This window comes from Anolis sagrei, chromosome 4 (assembly GCF_037176765.1).
Source record: "Anolis sagrei isolate rAnoSag1 chromosome 4, rAnoSag1.mat, whole genome shotgun sequence".
Classification (NCBI taxonomy): domain Eukaryota; kingdom Metazoa; phylum Chordata; class Lepidosauria; order Squamata; family Dactyloidae; genus Anolis; species Anolis sagrei.
In genome coordinates, this window is record NC_090024.1 from 246,891,651 (window position 1) to 246,909,263 (window position 17,613).

The following is a 17,613-nucleotide window of genomic DNA, read 5'->3' on the forward strand; positions in this document are numbered from 1 at the left end:
AGGGCCATGTTCTAGAGGCATTTTCTCCTGACGTTTCGCCTGCATCTATGGCACGCATCCTCAGAGGGAGTGAGGTCTGTTGGAACTAGGAAAAAGGGTTTATATATCTGTGGAAAGACCAGGGTGGGACAAAGGACTCTTGTCTGCTGGAGCTAGGTATGAATGTTTCAACTGACCAACTTGATTAGCATATAATGACTTGGCAGTGCCTGGGGCAATCTTTTGTTGAGAGGTGATTAGATGTCCTTGTTTGTTTCCTCTCTGTTGTTGTGCTGTTGTGATTTTAGAGTTTTTTAATACTGGTAGCCAGATTTTGTTCATTTTCATGGTCTCTTCCTTTCTGTTGAAATTGTCCACATGCTTTTTGTGGATTTCAATGGCTTCTCTGTGTAGCCTGACATGCTGGTTGTGAGAGTGGTCCAGCATTTCTGTGTTCTCAAATAATATGCTGTGTCCAGGTTGGTTCAAACAAGGACATCTAATCACCTCTCAGCAAAAGTTTGCTCCAGGCACTGCCAGGCCATCAAATGCTAATGAAGGTGGTCAGTTAAAACATTCACACCTAGCTCCAGCAGACAAAGAGTTCTTTGTCCCACCCTGGTTATTCCACAGATATATAAACCCTTTTTCCTAGTTCCAACAGACCTCACTACCTCTGATGATGCTTGCCATAGATGCAGGCGAAATGTCAGGAGAGAATGCCTCTAGACCAGTGGTTCTCAACCTGGGGTCCCCAGATGTTTTTAGCCTTCAACTCCCAGAAATCCTAACAGCTGGTAAATTGGCTGGGATTTCTGGGAGTTGTAGGCCAAAAACATCTGGGACCCCAGGTTGAGAACCACTGCTCTAGACCATGGCCATATAGCCCGAAAAAACCTACAACAACCTGCTATACGATTGTCTGACCACCTTGATTAGCATTTGATGGCCTGACAGTGCCTAGAGCAAACTTTTGTTGAGAGGTTATTAGATGTCCTTGTTTGTTTCCTCTGTGTTGTCGTGCTGTTGTAATTTTAGAGTTTTTTAATACTGGTAGCCAGATTTTGTTTGTTCATTTTCAGGGCTAATCCAGGTGGTCAGTTGAAACCTTCACCCCTAGCTCCAGCAGACAAGAGTCCTTTGTCCCACCCTGGCCATTCCACAGATATATAAACTCCTTTTTCCTAGTTCCAACAGACCTCACTACTAGGCCTGGGTAACAACGCAAAAATTTGTTTCTAAAATCGATTTGTAATTTGGGTGTTTTTTTGTTTCGATATTTAAAATAATTACAAAATTTTCCAAAAAAAAAGTTCGGTATTTACGAAATTTCGTAAATATTTATTTATTTATTTATTTATTTGATGCATTTATTAACCGCCATTCTCAGCCCTATAGGGCGACTCATGGCGGTGTACACACACATAAAAGACAATTTACAAAGAGGCAATTACAACAACATATAAACTACACAACAATTACAAAGCTACACTAAAAATCCGCTTCGTCTCATAGTGGAATCATAACCAATCTCATATTCCTTGTTCCATTCCAGTCATCTTTACCACATTGTTATAGCACTTAATTAAATGCCTTCTCGAACAGCCATGTCTTGAGGCTTTTTCGGAAGGACATGAGGGAGGGCGCCTGTCTGATGTCTGCAGGGAGAGTGTTCCACAGCCGGGGGGCCACCACCGAGAAGGCCCTCTCCCTCGTCCCCGCCAGACGTTTTGTAAAGATGGCGCCCTTTTTTTTTTCAATATTTTTTCAATATTTTTTAAATTTAATTATTAATTTAGTAGAATAGGGAGGAGAAATTATTATTGAGGGAAGGCAGGCACTCACTCTGGCGGGCCCTCTCGCTCGCCGCTCGCTCGCCGCTCGCCCTCTCGCTAGGATGGGTTCCTTCCAGGAGGGGCTCTTTTTCCCAGGCTGCCAACCTACAACTCCCAGGATGCTACAGCATTGAGCCAATGAAAGAAAGAGAAGGAGACCTCCCTCTCGCCCTCTCGCTCGCCCTCTCACTCGCCCTCTCGCTCGCCACTCGCCCTCTCCCTCTCGCTCGCCCTCTCGCTCGCCGCTCGCCCTCTCGCTCGCCGCTCTCGCTCGCCGTTCGCCCTCTCGCTCGCCCTCTCGCTCGCCGCTCGCCCTCTCGCTTGCCCTCTCGCTCGCCCTCTCGCTCGCCCTCTCGCTTGCTCAGCCGGCACCGAGAGAGGAGAGCTCCCAGCAAGCCAGGCGGCCATCTTACGTATTTCCGAAATGGACGGAAATACAAAATCTTTTGGCGCCTGCCGTTTCGATATTTAAAAACACTTCCAGGTTTAAAAATAAGTTTTGTAATCGTTTCGTAATTCAAAAATTAACGAATTTTTTAACGAATTACGAATTAACGAAACGAATTGACCAGCCCTACTCACTACCTCTGAGGATGCTTGCCATAGATGCAGGTGAAATGTCAGGAGAGAATGCCTCTAGACCATGGCCATATAGATGAAACATTCCCACGTAGCTCCAGCAGACAAGAGTCCTTTGACCCACCCTGGCCATTATTCCACAGATATATAAACCCAATTTTCCTAGTTCCAACAGACCTCACTACCTCTGAGGATGCTTGCCATAGATGCAGGCGAAACGTCAGGAGAGAATGCCTCTAGACCATGGCCATATAGTTGAAACATTCCCACGTAGCTCCAGCAGACAAGAGTCCTTTGTCCCACCCTGGCCATTCCACAGATATATAAACTCCTTTTTCCTACTTCCAACAGACCTCACTACCTCTGAGGATGCTTGCCATAGATGGAGGCGAAATGTCAGGAGAGAATGCCTCTAGACCATGGCCATATAGTTGAAATATTCCCACCTAGCTCCGGCAGACAAGAGTCCTTTGTCCCACCCTGGCCATTCCACAGATATATAAACCCCTTTTTTCCTACTTCCAACAGACTTCACAACCTCTGAGGATGCTTGCCATAGATGCATGCGAAACGTCAGGAGAGAATGCCTCTAGACCATGGCCATATAGTTGAAACATTCCCACCTAGCTCCAGCAGACAAGAGTCCTTTGTCCCACCCTGGCCATTCCACAGATATATAAACTCCTTTTTCCTACTTCCAACAGACTTCACTACCTCTGAGGATGCTTGCCATAGATGGAGGCGAAACGTCAGGAGAGAATGCTTCTAGACCAGTGGTTCCTCAACCTGGGGCTGAAGGAGAGAAGGAGGGAAAGAGGAAGGAAGGCGAGCAGGGAGTGTGTGTGTGGGGAGGGGGGGGTGGCAGGGATCTCCCTCTGTTGCTCAACCTTGGCCAGCCCCGCCCCACTTTCCGGAATGCCCCGCGTGGGGAGAGGGAGGGGGCTGCCTGCCAGGCACCTGCTGACACCCCACGAGAGAGCCCTCCCTCCGGGGATTCCCCGCCGCCCCCTTCCTCTTTTCTTTCTTTCCTTCTTTCCTTCTTTCTTTCCTTCCTTCTTTCTTTCTTGCGGTCCCTCTGCCTGCTGCTGGGAGTCCTGCTTCCTTCCCGAGTGGCACAACCCACGGAGGAAGGGACCCGAGACCAGAGAGAGAAGGAGAGAAGGAGAGGTCCAGGCTGAGCCTCAGGACGAATGGAGAGGCAGCCCCCCGCCCAGCCCTCCCCTCTCCCCGGGACATCCCGCGTGAGTCTCCCCAGGACGGGACAGGAAGGAAGGGAAGGAGGGAGGGAAGGAGGGAAAGGAGGAGAGAAAGAAGGAGAGAAAGAAGGAAGGGAGGAAGGGAGGAAAGAGAGAAGGAAGGAAACAGAAAAGGAAGGAAGAAGAGGAAGAAGGAGAGAAGGGAGGGAGGAAAGAGAGAAGGAAGGAAGGAAGGAAGGAAGGAAGGAGAAAAGGAAGGAGAGAAAGAAGGGAGGGTGGGAGGAAAGAAGGAAGGGAGGAATGAAGGAAGGAAGGAAAGAAAGAGAGAAGGAAGGAGACAGAAAAGGAAGGAAGGAGAGAAAGAAGGAGAGAAAGAAGGGAGCGTGGGAGGAAAGAAGGAAGGGAGGAATGAAGGAAGGAAGGAAAGAAAGAGAAGGAAGGAGACAGAAAAGGAAGGAAGGAAGGAGAGAAAGAAGGAGGGGAGGGAAGGAGGGAGGAAGGAAGGAGGGAAAGAAGGGATGGAGGAAGGAGAGAAGGAAGGAAAGAAGAAAAGAGAGAAGGAAGGAAGGAAACAGAAAAGGAAGGAAGGAGAGAAAGGAGAGGAGGGAGGGAGGAAAGAGAGAAGGAAGGAAGGAAAGGAGGAAGGAAGAAGAGAAGGGAGGTAAGAAGGAAAGCGAGAAGGAAAAAGGGAGGAAACAGATAAGGAATGAGGGAAGGAAAGAAAGAAGGGAGGGAGGAAAGCAAGAAGGAAAGGAGAGAGGGAGGAAAGTGAGAAAGAAAAAAGGAAAGATGGAAGGAGAGAACGATGGAGAGAAAGGAGAGAGGGAAGGAAGAAAGAAGGAGAGAGGGAGGAAAGAGAGAAGAAAAGAAAGAAGAAGAGAAGGAAGGGAGGAAAGAAGGAAAGCGAGAAGGAAAGAAGGGCGAGAGGGAGGAAAGTGAGAAGGAAGGAAGGAAGGAAGGAAGGAAGGAGTGAAAGAAGGAGAGAAGGGAGGGAGGGAAGAAAGAAGGAAAGCGAGAAGGAAAGAAGGGAGGAAAGAGATAAGGAAGAAGGGAAGGAGAGAAGGAAGGGAGGGAGGGAGGAAAGTGAGAAAGAAGAAAGGAAAGACGGAAGGAAGGAGGGAAGGAGAGAACAATGGAGAGAAGGAAGGAGAGAAAGGAGGGAGGGAGGAGAGAAGGAAGGAAAGAGAGAAGGAAGGAAGGAGAGAAAGAAGGCGAGAAGGGAGGGAGAAAAGAGAAGGAAGGAAGAAGAGAGGAAGGGAGGAAAGAAGGAAAGCAAGAAGGAAAGAAGGGAGGAAAGAGATAAGGAAGGAGGGAAGGGAGGGAGGGAGGAAGGAAGGGAAGGAGGAAGGAGTGAAAGAAGGAGAGAAGGGAGGGAGGGAGGGAAAATGGAGAAAAGGAAGCGAGGGAGAGACAGAGGCAGGGAGGGAGGAAAGAAGGAAAGGGAGAAGGGAGAGAGGGAGGAAAGTGAGATGGAAGGAACGAGTGAATGGAGGAGAGAAGGAAGGGAGAGAGGGAGGGAAGGAAAGAAGAAAGGAGAGAAAGGAGGGAGGGAGGAAAGCGAGAAGGAAAGAAGGGGGAGGGAGGAAAGAGAGAAGGAAAAGGAGCAACGGAGGGAGGAAGGAAGGAGAGAAGGAAGAAAGGAGAGAAGGAAAGAAAGAAGGAAGGAAGAAGAGGGAGGGGGAAGGAAGGAAAGCAAGAAGGAAATAAGGGAGGAAAGAGATAAGGAAGTAGGGAAGGAAGGGAGGGAAGGAGGAAAGTGAGAAAGAAGAAAGTATAGACGGAAGGAAGGGGGAAGGAGAGAAAGATGGAGAGAAGGAAAGAAGGGAGGAAAGAGAGCCGGAAGGAAAGAAAGAAGGAGAAACAGGAGAGAAGGAAAGATAGAAGGATGGAAGAAGAGAAGGGAGAGAGGGAGGGAGGTAGGAAAGCGAGAAGGAAAGAAGGGAGGAAAGAGGTAAGGAAGGAGAGAAGGAAGGAAGGGAGGAAAGTGGGAAAGAAAAAAGGATAGATGAAAGTAAGGGGGAAGGAGAGAAAGATGGAGAGAAGGAATGAAGGGAGGAAAGAGAAAGGAGAAAGGAAGGAAAGAGAGAAAGAAGGAGAGACAGGAGAGAAGGAAAGATAGAAGGAAGGAAGAAGAGAAGGGAGGGAGGGAGGAAAGAAGGAAAGCGAGAAGGAAAGTGGGAAAGAAAAAAGGAAAGACGGAAGGAAGGAGAGAAAGATGGAGAGAAGGGAGAGAGGGAAGGAAGAAAGAAGGAAGGAAGGAGAAAAGGGAGGCAGGGAGGGAGGAAAGAAGGACAGTGAGAAGGAAAGGAGGAAAGGAGGGAGGAAAGAGAGAAGGAAAAGGAACGACGGAGGAAGGAAGGAAGGAAGGAAGGAAGGAAGGAAGGAAGGAAGGAAGGAAGGAAGGAAGGAAGGAAGGAAGGAAGGAAGGACTCATCACACTCATCACACTCCTCATCACACTCCTGCAGAATTCTGGGGTTTGTAGTTTAGAGAGGAGCCTTTAATAGCCTCACTAAACTACAACTCCCAGAATTCTTCAGGAGGCAGAGGTGGATTCATCCCCTAGTCTCCCCATGTTTCTGTAGTGTTCCCCGATTGCCACTCCTCGCCACCCGAAAAACCCATGAAAGTATCACTGGATGTTGGTTCCCCACAAGCCGCTTGTACCTCTCGAACATTTAAGTCCAATCCACAGCCTCATCCCCAGTCCCATCATTCTGTGACCCAGCAAAACCCACAAAGGACTCTTCATCCGTGGGGGCAGTCAATATTTCTCGGATCTTATCATAGAATCCTAGAATCCAAGAGTTGGAAGAGACCTCCTGGGCCATCATCCAGTCCAGCCCCATTCTGCCAAGAAGCAGGAATATTGCATTCAAAGCACCCCTGGCAGATGGCCATCGGGCCTCTGTTCCAAAGCCTCCAAAGAAGGAGCCTCCACCACACTCCGGGGCAGAGAGTTCCACTGCTGAACGGCTCTCACAGTCAGGAAGTTCAGGTGGAATCTCCTCTCTTGTACTTTGAAGCCATTGTTCCGCGTCCTAGTCTCCAGGGAAGCAGAAAACAAGCTTGCTCCCTCCTCCTCCCTGTGGCTTCCTCTCACATATTTATACATGGCTATCATATCCCCTCTCAGCCTTCTCTTCTTCAGGCTAAACATGCCCAGCTCCTTAAGCCGCTCCTCATAGGGCTTGTTCTCCAGATGCCTGATCTGCTCCCTCCTCCTTGTGGCTTCCTCTCATATATTTATACGTGGCCATCATCATATCTCCTCTCAGCCTTCTCTTCTTCAGGCTAAACATGCCCAGCTCCTTAAGCCACTCCTCATAGGGCTTGTTCTCCAGACCCTTGATCATTTGAGTTGCCCTCCTCTGGACACATTCCAGCTTAGAGTCAATATCTCTCTTGAATTGTGGTGCCCAGAATTGGACACAGTATTCCAGGTGTGGTCTAACCAAAGCAGAACAGAGCATGGGGAGCATGACTTCCCTGGATCTAGACACTACGCTCCTCTTGATGCAGGCCAAAGTCCCATTGGCTTTTTTTGCCGCCACATCACATTGTTGGCTCATGTTCAACTTGCTGTCCACGAGGACTCCCAAGATCTTTTTCACGCGTCCTGCTCTCGAGCCAGGCCTCATCGTCCCCCATTCTGTCTCTTTGCATTTCGTTTTTTCTGCCAAAGTGGAGTATCTTGCATTTGTCCCCGTTGAACTTCATTTTGTTAGTTTTGGCCCATCATCTCTCTAATCTGTCAAGATCGTTTTGAAGTCTGCTCCTGTCCTCTGGAGTACTGGCTATCCCTATCTTCCTTTATTGTTCCCCGTCCAACTCCTGATCCCTACTAACTCTTTTTCTACTCTATGAGTAGACCATGGTACTCTCTTAGAATCATAGGATAGAATCATAGAATCATAGAATCAAAGAGTTGGAAGAGACCTCATGAGCCATCCAGTACAACCCCATTCTGCCAAGAAGCAGGAATATTGCATTCAAATAACCTTTTCACACGTACTGCTCTCGAGCCAGGCCTCATTGTCCCCCATTCTGTATCTTTGCATTTCGTTTTTCTTGCCAAAGTGGAGTATCTTGCATTTGTCACTGTTGAACTTCATTTTGTTAATTTTGGCCCATCTCTCTAATCTGTCAAGATCGTTTTGAATCCTGCTCCTGTCCTCTGGAGTCTTGGCTCTCCCTATCTTCCTTTATTGTTCCCCGTCCAACTCCTGATCCCTACTAACTCTCTTTCTACTCTGTGAGTAGACCACGGTACTCTCTTCTTCACTCTGAGACCCATCGTCCCCCGGAGAAACCCTCAAAGGATTCTTCCTCTGTGGGGGCCATAAGTATATCCCGGATCCTTTTCCTTTGACACTCCTCATCAGAGCCTGGCTCTCGAGTAACCCGTTTCTCTCCTCTAGCCTCCAACCCACCGTTTGCACCAGTAGTAGCAGGTCTTACTACAACAGGATCCAATTCTGGGCACCACTATTAATTAATTAATTAATTTAAAGCATGTATATTCTGGCTGAGAAAGGCGGTATACAAAAGCGGTAAATAAATAATAATAAATACATTATATTCCTCCCTACTCACTCCCTACTCACCCTATTTATATACTGCTTTTCTCGGCCCTTGGGCGACTCAGAAGCCGTTTCCAGTAGCAAAAGTTCAATGTTCAAACATCGTAAAACAATTAAAACAATCAAAAACAATAGCATAAATATACAATCATTGCAACATCAATAAAACGTATCTCATTAGCGTCTCTTATACATGGCAAACATTCATAGACACACAACATATGCAGACAGACACACAGAGGCTATTTAACTTTCCGGTTTTATGAGGGTATTTATTATTTATTTTATTTAGCAATTTTGTATTTTCCCCTCTATCGGGGGACTCGGGCCGGTTTCCAACAATAAAATCACAAAACAATCATTAAAAACGTCATATAATCTATTCAATTAAAACGTTATAACAATGGTCAGTGGTCATAGTGAATTCGTTGCCCATCATTCATCGTCATCCATCCGATCACAGAAATATTGATTCACTCGTCGAAAGCCAAACCCCATAGCCAGGTTTTCACCGTTTTCTGAACGACAGAATGGAGGAGGCAGTTCTGATCTCCAGTGGGAGAGAGTTCCAGAGTCGAGGGGCCACCACCAAGAAGGCCCTGTCCCTCGTCCCCACCAGACGCACCTGTGAGGCTAGTGGGATTGAGAGCAGGGCCCCTCCAGAAGATCTTAACAACCTAGATGGTTCATAGGGGAGAATACGTTTGGACAGGTAAACTGGGCTGGAGTCGTTTAGGGCTTTATAGGTTAACACCAGCACTTTGAATTGTGCTCGGAAGCTGACTGGCAGCCAGTGGAGCTGGTGTAACAGAGGAGTAGTATGCTCCCTGTATCCTGCTCCTATTAGCATTCTGGCTGCCGCATGTTGGACTAGTTGGAGCTTCCGGGCAGTCTTCAGAGGCAACCCCACGTAGAGAGCGTGGTAGGCTCAAAGTCCGGCCACCGGGGGAGCTGTTGCTTCACTGTCCACTTGTGACACTGATGGAGTACTTCCTCATTCTTTTACACACTGCTGGATAGTTTTATGGCATCGTAAATTAGTTAAATTAGCCTCCTCATATAAGCAATACCTACATTTCCAACTTGAAAGATGCAACTGTGTTTTGGGCTGCAAAGGTCGACAGCAATCTACACAAATGGTCAAGAGCTTACTCCACCCATATAAGTGGTACCTAAATTATCTACTTGAAAGATGCAACCGTCTTTCGGGCTGCAAAGGTCGACAGCAAGCTAGACAAATGGTCAGGAGCTTACTCCGCCCATATAAGTGGTACCTAAATTTCCTACTTGAAAGATGCAACCGTCTTTCGGGCTCTAAAGGTCGACAGCAAGCTAGACAAATGGTCAGGAGCTTACTCCGCCATATAAGTGGTACCTAAATTCCCTACTTGAAAGATGTCTTTCGGGCTGCAAAGGTTGACAGCAAGCTAGACAAATGGTCAGGAGCTTACTCCACCCATATAAGTGGTACCTAAATTCCCTACTTGAAAGATGCAACTGTCTTTCTGGCTACAAAGGTCGACAGCAAGCTAGACAAATGGTCAGGAGTTTACTCCGCCCATATAAGTGTTACTTAAATTTCCTACTTGAAAGATGTAACCGTCTTTCGGGCTGCAAAGGTCGACAGCAAGCTAGACAGATGGTCAGGAGCTTACTCCGCCCATATAAGTGGTACCTAAATTCCCTACTTGAAAGATGCAACCATCTTTCTGGCTGCAAAGGTTGACAGCAAGCTAGACAAATGGCCAGGAGCTTACTCTGCCCATATAAGTGGTACCTAAATTTCCTACTTGAAAGATGCAACTGTCTTTCGGGCTGCAAAGGTCGACAGCAAGCTAGACAAATGGTCAGGAGCTTACTCCGCCCATATAAGTGGTACCTAAATTTCCTACTTGAAAGATGCAACTGTCTTTCGGGCTGCAAAGGTTGACAGCAAGCTAGACAAATGGTCAGGAGTTTACTCCGCCCATATAAGTGTTACTTAAATTTCCTACTTGAAAGATGTAACCGTCTTTCGGGCTGCAAAGGTCGACAGCAAGCTAGACAGATGGTCAGGAGCTTACTCCGCCCATATAAGTGGTACCTAAATTCCCTACTTGAAAGATGCAACCATCTTTCTGGCTGCAAAGGTTGACAGCAAGCTAGACAAATGGTCAGGAGCTTACTCCGCCCATATAAGTGGTACCTAAATTCCCTACTTGAAAGATGCAACCGTCTTGCAAAGGTCGACAGCAAGCTAGAGGGCAATTAAAAGAATCAAAGCCTATGAAGGAGTCCCTCCGAGGAGTGGCTTGAACAGCTGGGTCTGTGCTTACCCTGCCGAAGAGAAGGTGGAGGAGTGTCAATATGAGAGGCATGTTTAAATATTTGAGAAGATGCCATAAGGAAGAGGGAGCGGGCTTCTTTTCCGCTGCCCTGGAGACTGGGACGCAATGCAGCCGTGGGTTCAAAGTACAGGGAAGGAGATCCCACTCGAAGATTAGGAAGAACTTCCTGACTGTAAATAGAGCTCTTTGACCGTGGAACTCCCTGCCTGGGAGAGTGGAGGAAGCTCCTTCTTGGGAGGCTTTGAAACAGAGGTCATCTGTCGGGAGGGCTTTAATTGTGCATTTCCTGCATGACAGAAGGAGGTTGGACTGGATAGCCCATGTGGTCTCTTCCAACTCAGTTATCCTATTATTCCACTTCCCAGATCTATAGAAATAAAAATGTAGTGTTCGTTTGTGGGTTTAACAGAACTCAAAAACCACTGGACGAATTGACATTTATTTATCGTGTCATCAGCAACCATTGTATCACAATTCTAACAGAGCAAAACAAACACACAGATTAAAAAGAAAAAGGAAAAAAAAACACACAGGTTTTGCAAATTTGGTATTTGGTTAAATGTCCTTTGACCAGTATCTGGCCCCTTGGAGTGCCTCTGGTTGATATCGAGCTCTTTTGTGGGGCTCTCCCAGCAGGGGAGATCCCTGAAGACCGCTAAAGGGGTCTTGTGACCTCGGTGAGCAGCCAGCGAAAGCCAATCCAAAGCGCAAAAATATTAAAAATTAATCTCACCAGAGGCTGAAGAGGTTCAGTGACCGAAGCGTTTATTTCTGCGATTCAGCTGAAAAGGATGCGATTGCAGTGATCATCCACATACAAGCATACAGCATAAGGATTTTCCGGCATTTTTATACAGTCAGAACAAAGGAAAATCAGTTTGAAAATCCCGCCCGCCCTCCGTCAGCCGGCTTTGCCCTGATTGGCTGGCCCTGGAACAGCTGGGAGGAGGCTTGGCTGCATGTCCCGCCTCTCGACCAACCAGCGAGCGCTGCCGCATCCAGGGGGCCAATCGGTGCCTTCCTAGCGCCTCTGAAGATGGTCCAATCAGAGGCCAGGAGGCGGGACGAAGTTTGACAGCTCAGGGGAAGCGGAGTGCCCAGGGGGCATCCGCCAGCTGTTTCTGAGCCTTTGTTCTTATCGGCGGGGTGGCAGACAGGAGAAACAAAGAGTTTCCTGGTCTGGTGATTGGATTTGAGAGGAAATATGAAAAGGAGCTGTTGATGGCATTCGGACCTCAAAACTTTGTAAACAAGGGGCCTTGTAGACAAAGGAGATCAACGAATACCAAAAGTTGAGTTAATCAATCTTTCTATCCCGAGTTTCTGTTGACCCATCTCTTATCTCATTGTCTGCTCTGAAAATAAGCTTTGAGATGGGATCAATCATGGGCCCATGCAGATGTAAATATGGACTGGTTTTCTTAGAGGACAAAGGATTTCCTCTTAACAGTAACCTTAGGTCACATTCCCTTTTGGGGCGAAGTTCAGAGGGAAAAGGTGGGGAGGGGAGTCAGGGTACATTTTATATGATATCCACTATACACATTTTATATGCTTCATACACTTCATACATTTCATGATTGAATTCCCATCCCCATCCCAGCAAAGTTTATTAAAGACAATAATAATAATAATGATAAATGTATTTCATTCTCGTCGGAATCATAGTCTTCTTGGTGAAGGCACACGTAGGCTGAGGCTGTTTGCCCTTCCAGGCCTTCTAAGGTTCGTGTAAATAGTCCAAGACAATAAGGCAGAAAGTCAGTAAGTGAGGGCAAAAGAGTCCGAAGAGGATTTCCAAACGGTGAATGGTGGGGTAATGTCCTTTGGGAAACTATATCTCCCCAGTCGGGGCCCGGGACCCATGCCTGGCCCCGTCTCCGGGGCTCCTACGGGCGATCGCCGTGGGTCCCAGGCTGCTGGAATCAATGGGGAGCGAGCACTGCCGCGGAGAAGCGGAAAACCCAGCCAAATTGACAATCAGCTGTTTCTCTGCAAGATAAAATACTTAAAACAAAACTAATTTTTCCCCGGGTGAAGGAGCCCAAAACGAAGAAAAGGAAATGACAGTTAGTCTTAGAATTAGTTGTAGAAAAATATAAAATTGGAACGGCGGCGATCCGCCATCTTAGGTGTTTTCGCGGATAGGGGGGTCTGAAATGGCGGTTTCCGTATCCGTGGTCTAGGCGAACGCAGATTCGGGGTCCGGGGGGCACCCGAAGGCGCCTCCCGCGGGCTCACGGCTCTCCGGAGCCCAAAAAGAGGGTTTATTGCAATGTTATTTGGTTTGAGTCAAGAAAGGATACAAAAGTAACATGCGGAAAGATAAAAAGTTGCAAGTTTCAAGTACTTTATTAGGGGAAAGATACAAAGTAAAGGGAAGGGGAAGGCTGGGAGAAACTGCAAGCATTCCCGGCCTTTGAGCTGGCTGCCGGGGCGCATTTCATCTGTTGGTCCCAAAAGCTTGGCCCGGGAACTGCGGAACTCTCCGCTGCGGCTCACACCAATGTGAAGGCGGGGGCCCCCGCCGCGCTCGGGGTCATGGTGTTGCCGCAAGGAGGTCCTCCATTGTGCATCATATGGCAGGGCTCAGGTTGCATTGCAGCAGGTGGCCAGTGGTTTGCTCTTCTCCACACTCGCATGTTGAGGATTCCACTTTGTGGCCCCATTTCTTGAGGTTGGCTCTGCATCTCGTGGTGCCAGAGCGCAGTCTGTTCAGCGCCTTCCAAGTCGCCCAGTCTTCTGAGTGCCCAGGGGGGAGTCTCTCATCTGGTATCACCCATGAGTTGAGGTGCTGGGTTTGGGCCTGCCACTTTTGGACTCTCGCTTGCTGGGGTGTTCCAGCGAGTGTCTCTGTAGATCTAAGAAAACTATGACGAATTGACATGAAATATGGACACAAGACACTTAACAACCCAATGTATGTCTGTCCACTTCTGACACTGATGGAGTACTTCCTCATTCTTTTGCATTCTGCTGGAGATTTTTATGGTGTCATAAATTAGTTAAATTAGCCTCCCCGCATTAGCAGTATCTAACTTTCCTACTTGATAGATGCAACTGGCTTTCAGGCTGCGAAGATCGACAGCAAGCTAGACAAATGGTCGGGAGCTTACTCCAACCCGATTTTCATAAGGAGCCTCTTTGAGGCTCTTCTTCTTTTCCCCCTTCCTAGATTCATGTAAATCCCAAAAACAGTCACTAGGGGGCAAACTGCATACATTTTCATTACTGCCAGGTTAAGCTTGGGAACCCCCCCCCCCAAAAAAGGGGCAACCCCAAAACACAGCCTTTCCTTCTCACTTATAGATGCTGCAACCATGGATCTTCTCTCTGCTGCCTCCTTCTGGCACCCCTGGGAATAACAGCCTTGTGTAAATCCTAAAATCAGTCACTAGGGGGCAAACTGCACATATTTTTAATTACCACCAGGTTAAGCTTGGGAAACCCCCCTAATAGGGGTGTCCCCTGATGACACAGTCTTTCCTTCCCACTAATAGATGCTACAACCGTGGACCTTCTCTCTGCCGCCTCCTTCTGGCACCCCTGGGAATGACAACCTCATGTAAATCCTAAAATCAGTCACTAGGGGGCAAACGGCACATATTTTTCATTACCACCAGGTTAAGCTTGGGAAGCCCCCCAAAAAGGGGCGTCCCCTGATGACACAGCCTTTCTTTCCCATTTCCACATGCTACAACCATGGACCTTCTCTCTGCCGCCTCCTTCTGGCACCCCGGGAATGACAGCCTCATGTAAATCCTAAAATCAGTCACTAGGGGGCAGTCTGCGCATATTTTTAATTACCACCAGGTTAAGCTTGGGAAACCCCCCTAAAAGGGGCGCCCCCTGATGACACAGTCTTTCCTTCCCACTTCCAGATGCTGCAACCGTGGACCTTCTCTCTGCCGCCTCTTTCTGGCACCCCTGGCAATGACAGCGGCAGCAGCAACAGCAGCTTGAGCTGTGCGGAGAGCGCCGACTTCCAGTTCGTGCTCTTCCCGGTGGTCTACAGCCTGGTGTTCGTGCTGGGCCTGGTGGGGAACCTCTTTGTCCTGAGCTACTTCCTGCGCACCAAGTCAGCCACGGCACCGGCCAACGTCTTCCTGGTGAACCTGGCCGTGCTGGACCTGCTCTTCGTGCTGACGCTGCCCTTCCGCGTGGCTTACCACGCACTGTACAACGACTGGGTCTTCGGGGAGGCGCTGTGCAAGGTCATCGGTGGGCTCTTCTTCGCCAACCTCTACGGCAGCTCCCTCTTCCTGGCCCTCATCTGCCTGGAGCGCTACCTGGCCGTGGTGCACCCGCTGCTCCACCTCCGCCTGCGCAGCTCCCGCCTCCGCCTCGTGGCCGTCCTGGTCGTCTGGGCAATCTTGGTCGCCGCCGTGCTCTTCTTGGCGCTGCGGGGCCCGCTGACCAGCGCCTTCCCCAACGGCCACATTGCCTGCCTGGAGAACTTCTCCTCCAGCTCCTGGAAGGGCCGCATCTCCAGCGTCAGCCTCTTTGCAGCCGTGGTGGGCTTCCTGCTGCCCCTCGTCCTCATTATCATCTGCTACCCGCTTATCGCTTGCCGACTTCTGGCTCCCCCGACTGTGGGAACAGGAGCCGGCTCCCGGACCGCAAGGCGCAAGGCCCTGCGCACGGTGCTGGTGGTGCTGGGGGTCTTCTTGGTCTGCTTTGCCCCCTACCACCTGGTGCAGCTGGTCCACACGTTGAGCCGTGTGGGTCTCGTGGGTGGCTGCCCGCTCCTGCGTGGTACCTACGCCGCCCGGCGGGTCACCATGGCCCTCACCAGCCTCAATGCTTGCCTCGACCCCCTGGTCTACTACTTCGCGGCCGAGCGCTTTTCCCGGCGGTCCAGCTGGTGGCCCTGTGGCTCCGGGTGCGGGTGCTGCTCCTCCGAGAGGCTCCCCCGGCCATTCTGGCTGCAGGCCTTGACCACCAGCAAGACCACCACCTCGTCCACTGGGGAAAGCACCACCCCAGGCCCAGGGCAGTGATGGGAAAGGGGGTACGTCCACCTCTCCCCAGGGCAGTGATGGGAAAGGGGGTACGTCCACCTCTCCTCAGGGCTTTGATGGGAAAGGGGGTACGTCCACCTCTACACCGCCCAGCGGGTCATCATGGCCCTCACCAGCCTCAACGCCTGCCTCGACCCCCTGGTCTACTACTTCGCGGCCGAGCGCTTCTCCCGGCGGTCCGTCTGGTGGCCCTGTGGCTCCAGGTGTGGCTACTGCCCCTCCGATAGGCTCCCCCGGCTACTCTGGCTGTAAGCCCTGACCACCAACAAGACCACCACCTCGTCCACTGGGGAAAGCACCACCCCAGGCCCAGGGCAGTGATGGGAAAGGGGGTACGTCCACCTCTCCCCAGGGCAGTGATGGGAAAGGTATGTCCACCTCTCCCCAGGGCAGTGATGGGAAAGGGGGTACTGTTGGGGTTCAGTCTGATCCTGATCTGTGTGAACAGGATTCTCTGATAGTTTTTCAAACTGAGCAAACTCTCCCTGACTATGATAGTGTGGAATCTGTTGTTGATGCAGAGGTCAGTGGGAATGAAAACGAAACCCAGCAGTTAGAAGAGAATGTTTTGGAAGTTAGCTGTGATATCTTCCCACCTGGGCTTGATAATGAGGTCCGAAGAGAACAGATAGTGAGAGAAAGATTTGTTTCCCAGTCTGTACGAAGGTCACAGCGTTTTCAGCAGAAAGAGGCCCAAACAGAAAAGTCAAGGGGCGTTTCTAAGAATAGCTTCTTTGGTTTAAGAGCATCCTTGCCGGGTGCTTCTTTAGGTCAAGCAACGTTCGGGACTGTGGCTGTGCCTTGGCAGAATTCCTGTGTTCCATGGCCAGTAATCCCAGAGGCTTCTAGTTTCCAAGTTCATGGTTAGTAAAAGGCTAACAGACTCCTGGTTATTGTTTTGTGGCTTTTGAAGTTTTGCTCAAGTTCAGAGATCTTATTGACTACTGTGTTTTTCTGTGGCTTTTTTACTCTGCATTTACCTTTCTTTTGTAACCAATTTTTCATCAATAAACAAGGATTACTTTTCCTACAGTCCAGTGTGGTGGATTTAATCTTATGGTCTTGTTTCTTGAACTGGGATGCAACAGGTACATCCACCTCTCCCCAGGGCAGTGATGGGAAAGGGGGTACATCCACCTCTCCTCAGGGCAGTGATGGGAAAGGGGGTATGTCCACCTCTACGCCTCCCAGCGGGTCACCATGGCCCTCACCAGCCTCAACGCCTGCCTCGACCCCCTGGTCTACTACTTCACGGCCGAGCGCTTCTCCCGGCGGTCTGGCTTGTGGCCCTGTGGCTCCGGGTGCGGGTGCTGCCCCTCCGAGAGGCTCCCCCGGCCACTCTGGCTGCAGGCCTTGACCACCAGCAAGACCACCACCTCGTCCACTGGAGAAAGCACCACCCCAGGCCCAGGGCAGTGACGGGAAGGGGAATACCTTTCCACCTGCTACTAAGAAGGCTGTTCAGGTCCTGAACTGGTGCTTGGCCACTGTGATGGACTGAATGAGGGACAACAGATTGAAACTAACTCCAGACAAGACAGAGGTACTCCTGGTCAGTCGAAAGGCCGAACAGGGCATAGGGTTACAGCCTGTGCTGGACGGGGTCACACTCCCCCTGAAGGCGCAGGTTCGCAGCTTGGGAGTGATCCTAGACTCATCGCTGAGCCTGGAATCACAGGTTTCAGCGGTGGTCAGGGGAGCTTTCGCACAACTAGTGCGCCAGCTGCGCCCGTACCTTGAGAAGTCTGACTTGGCCATGGTGGTCCACGCTTTGGTTACATCCCGTTTAGACTACTGCAATGCTCTCTACGTGGGGTTGCCTCTGAAGACTGCCCGGAAGCTGCACCTAGCCCAACGCTCGGCAGCCAGACTACTAACGGGTGCTGGGTACAGGGAGCATACTACTCCGCTGTTACACCAGCTACACTGGCTGCCGATCAGTTTCCGAGCAAAATTCAAAGTGCTGGTGTTAACCTATAAAGCCCTAAATGAGTCCGGCCCTGTTTACCTCTCCGAACGTATTCTCCCCTATGAACCATCAAGATTATTAAGCTCGTCGGGAGAGGCCCTGCTCTCGGTCCCACCGGCTTCAC

The 17,613-nt window shown here is 49.8% G+C and overlaps 1 protein-coding gene across 1 annotated transcript; it reads left to right on the plus strand.

The window, feature by feature from the left end:
• The first annotated feature begins 3,473 nt into the window (after positions 1-3,473).
• Positions 3,474-16,811, plus strand: LOC132772536 (lysophosphatidic acid receptor 6-like). Its single transcript, XM_067468313.1, has 2 exons — positions 3,474-3,634; positions 14,381-16,811. Exons 1-2 carry the CDS (start codon positions 3,584-3,586, stop codon positions 15,497-15,499), a joined length of 1,170 nt encoding a protein of 389 aa, XP_067324414.1. The 5' UTR covers positions 3,474-3,583; the 3' UTR covers positions 15,500-16,811.
• The last annotated feature ends 802 nt before the right edge of the window (positions 16,812-17,613 follow it).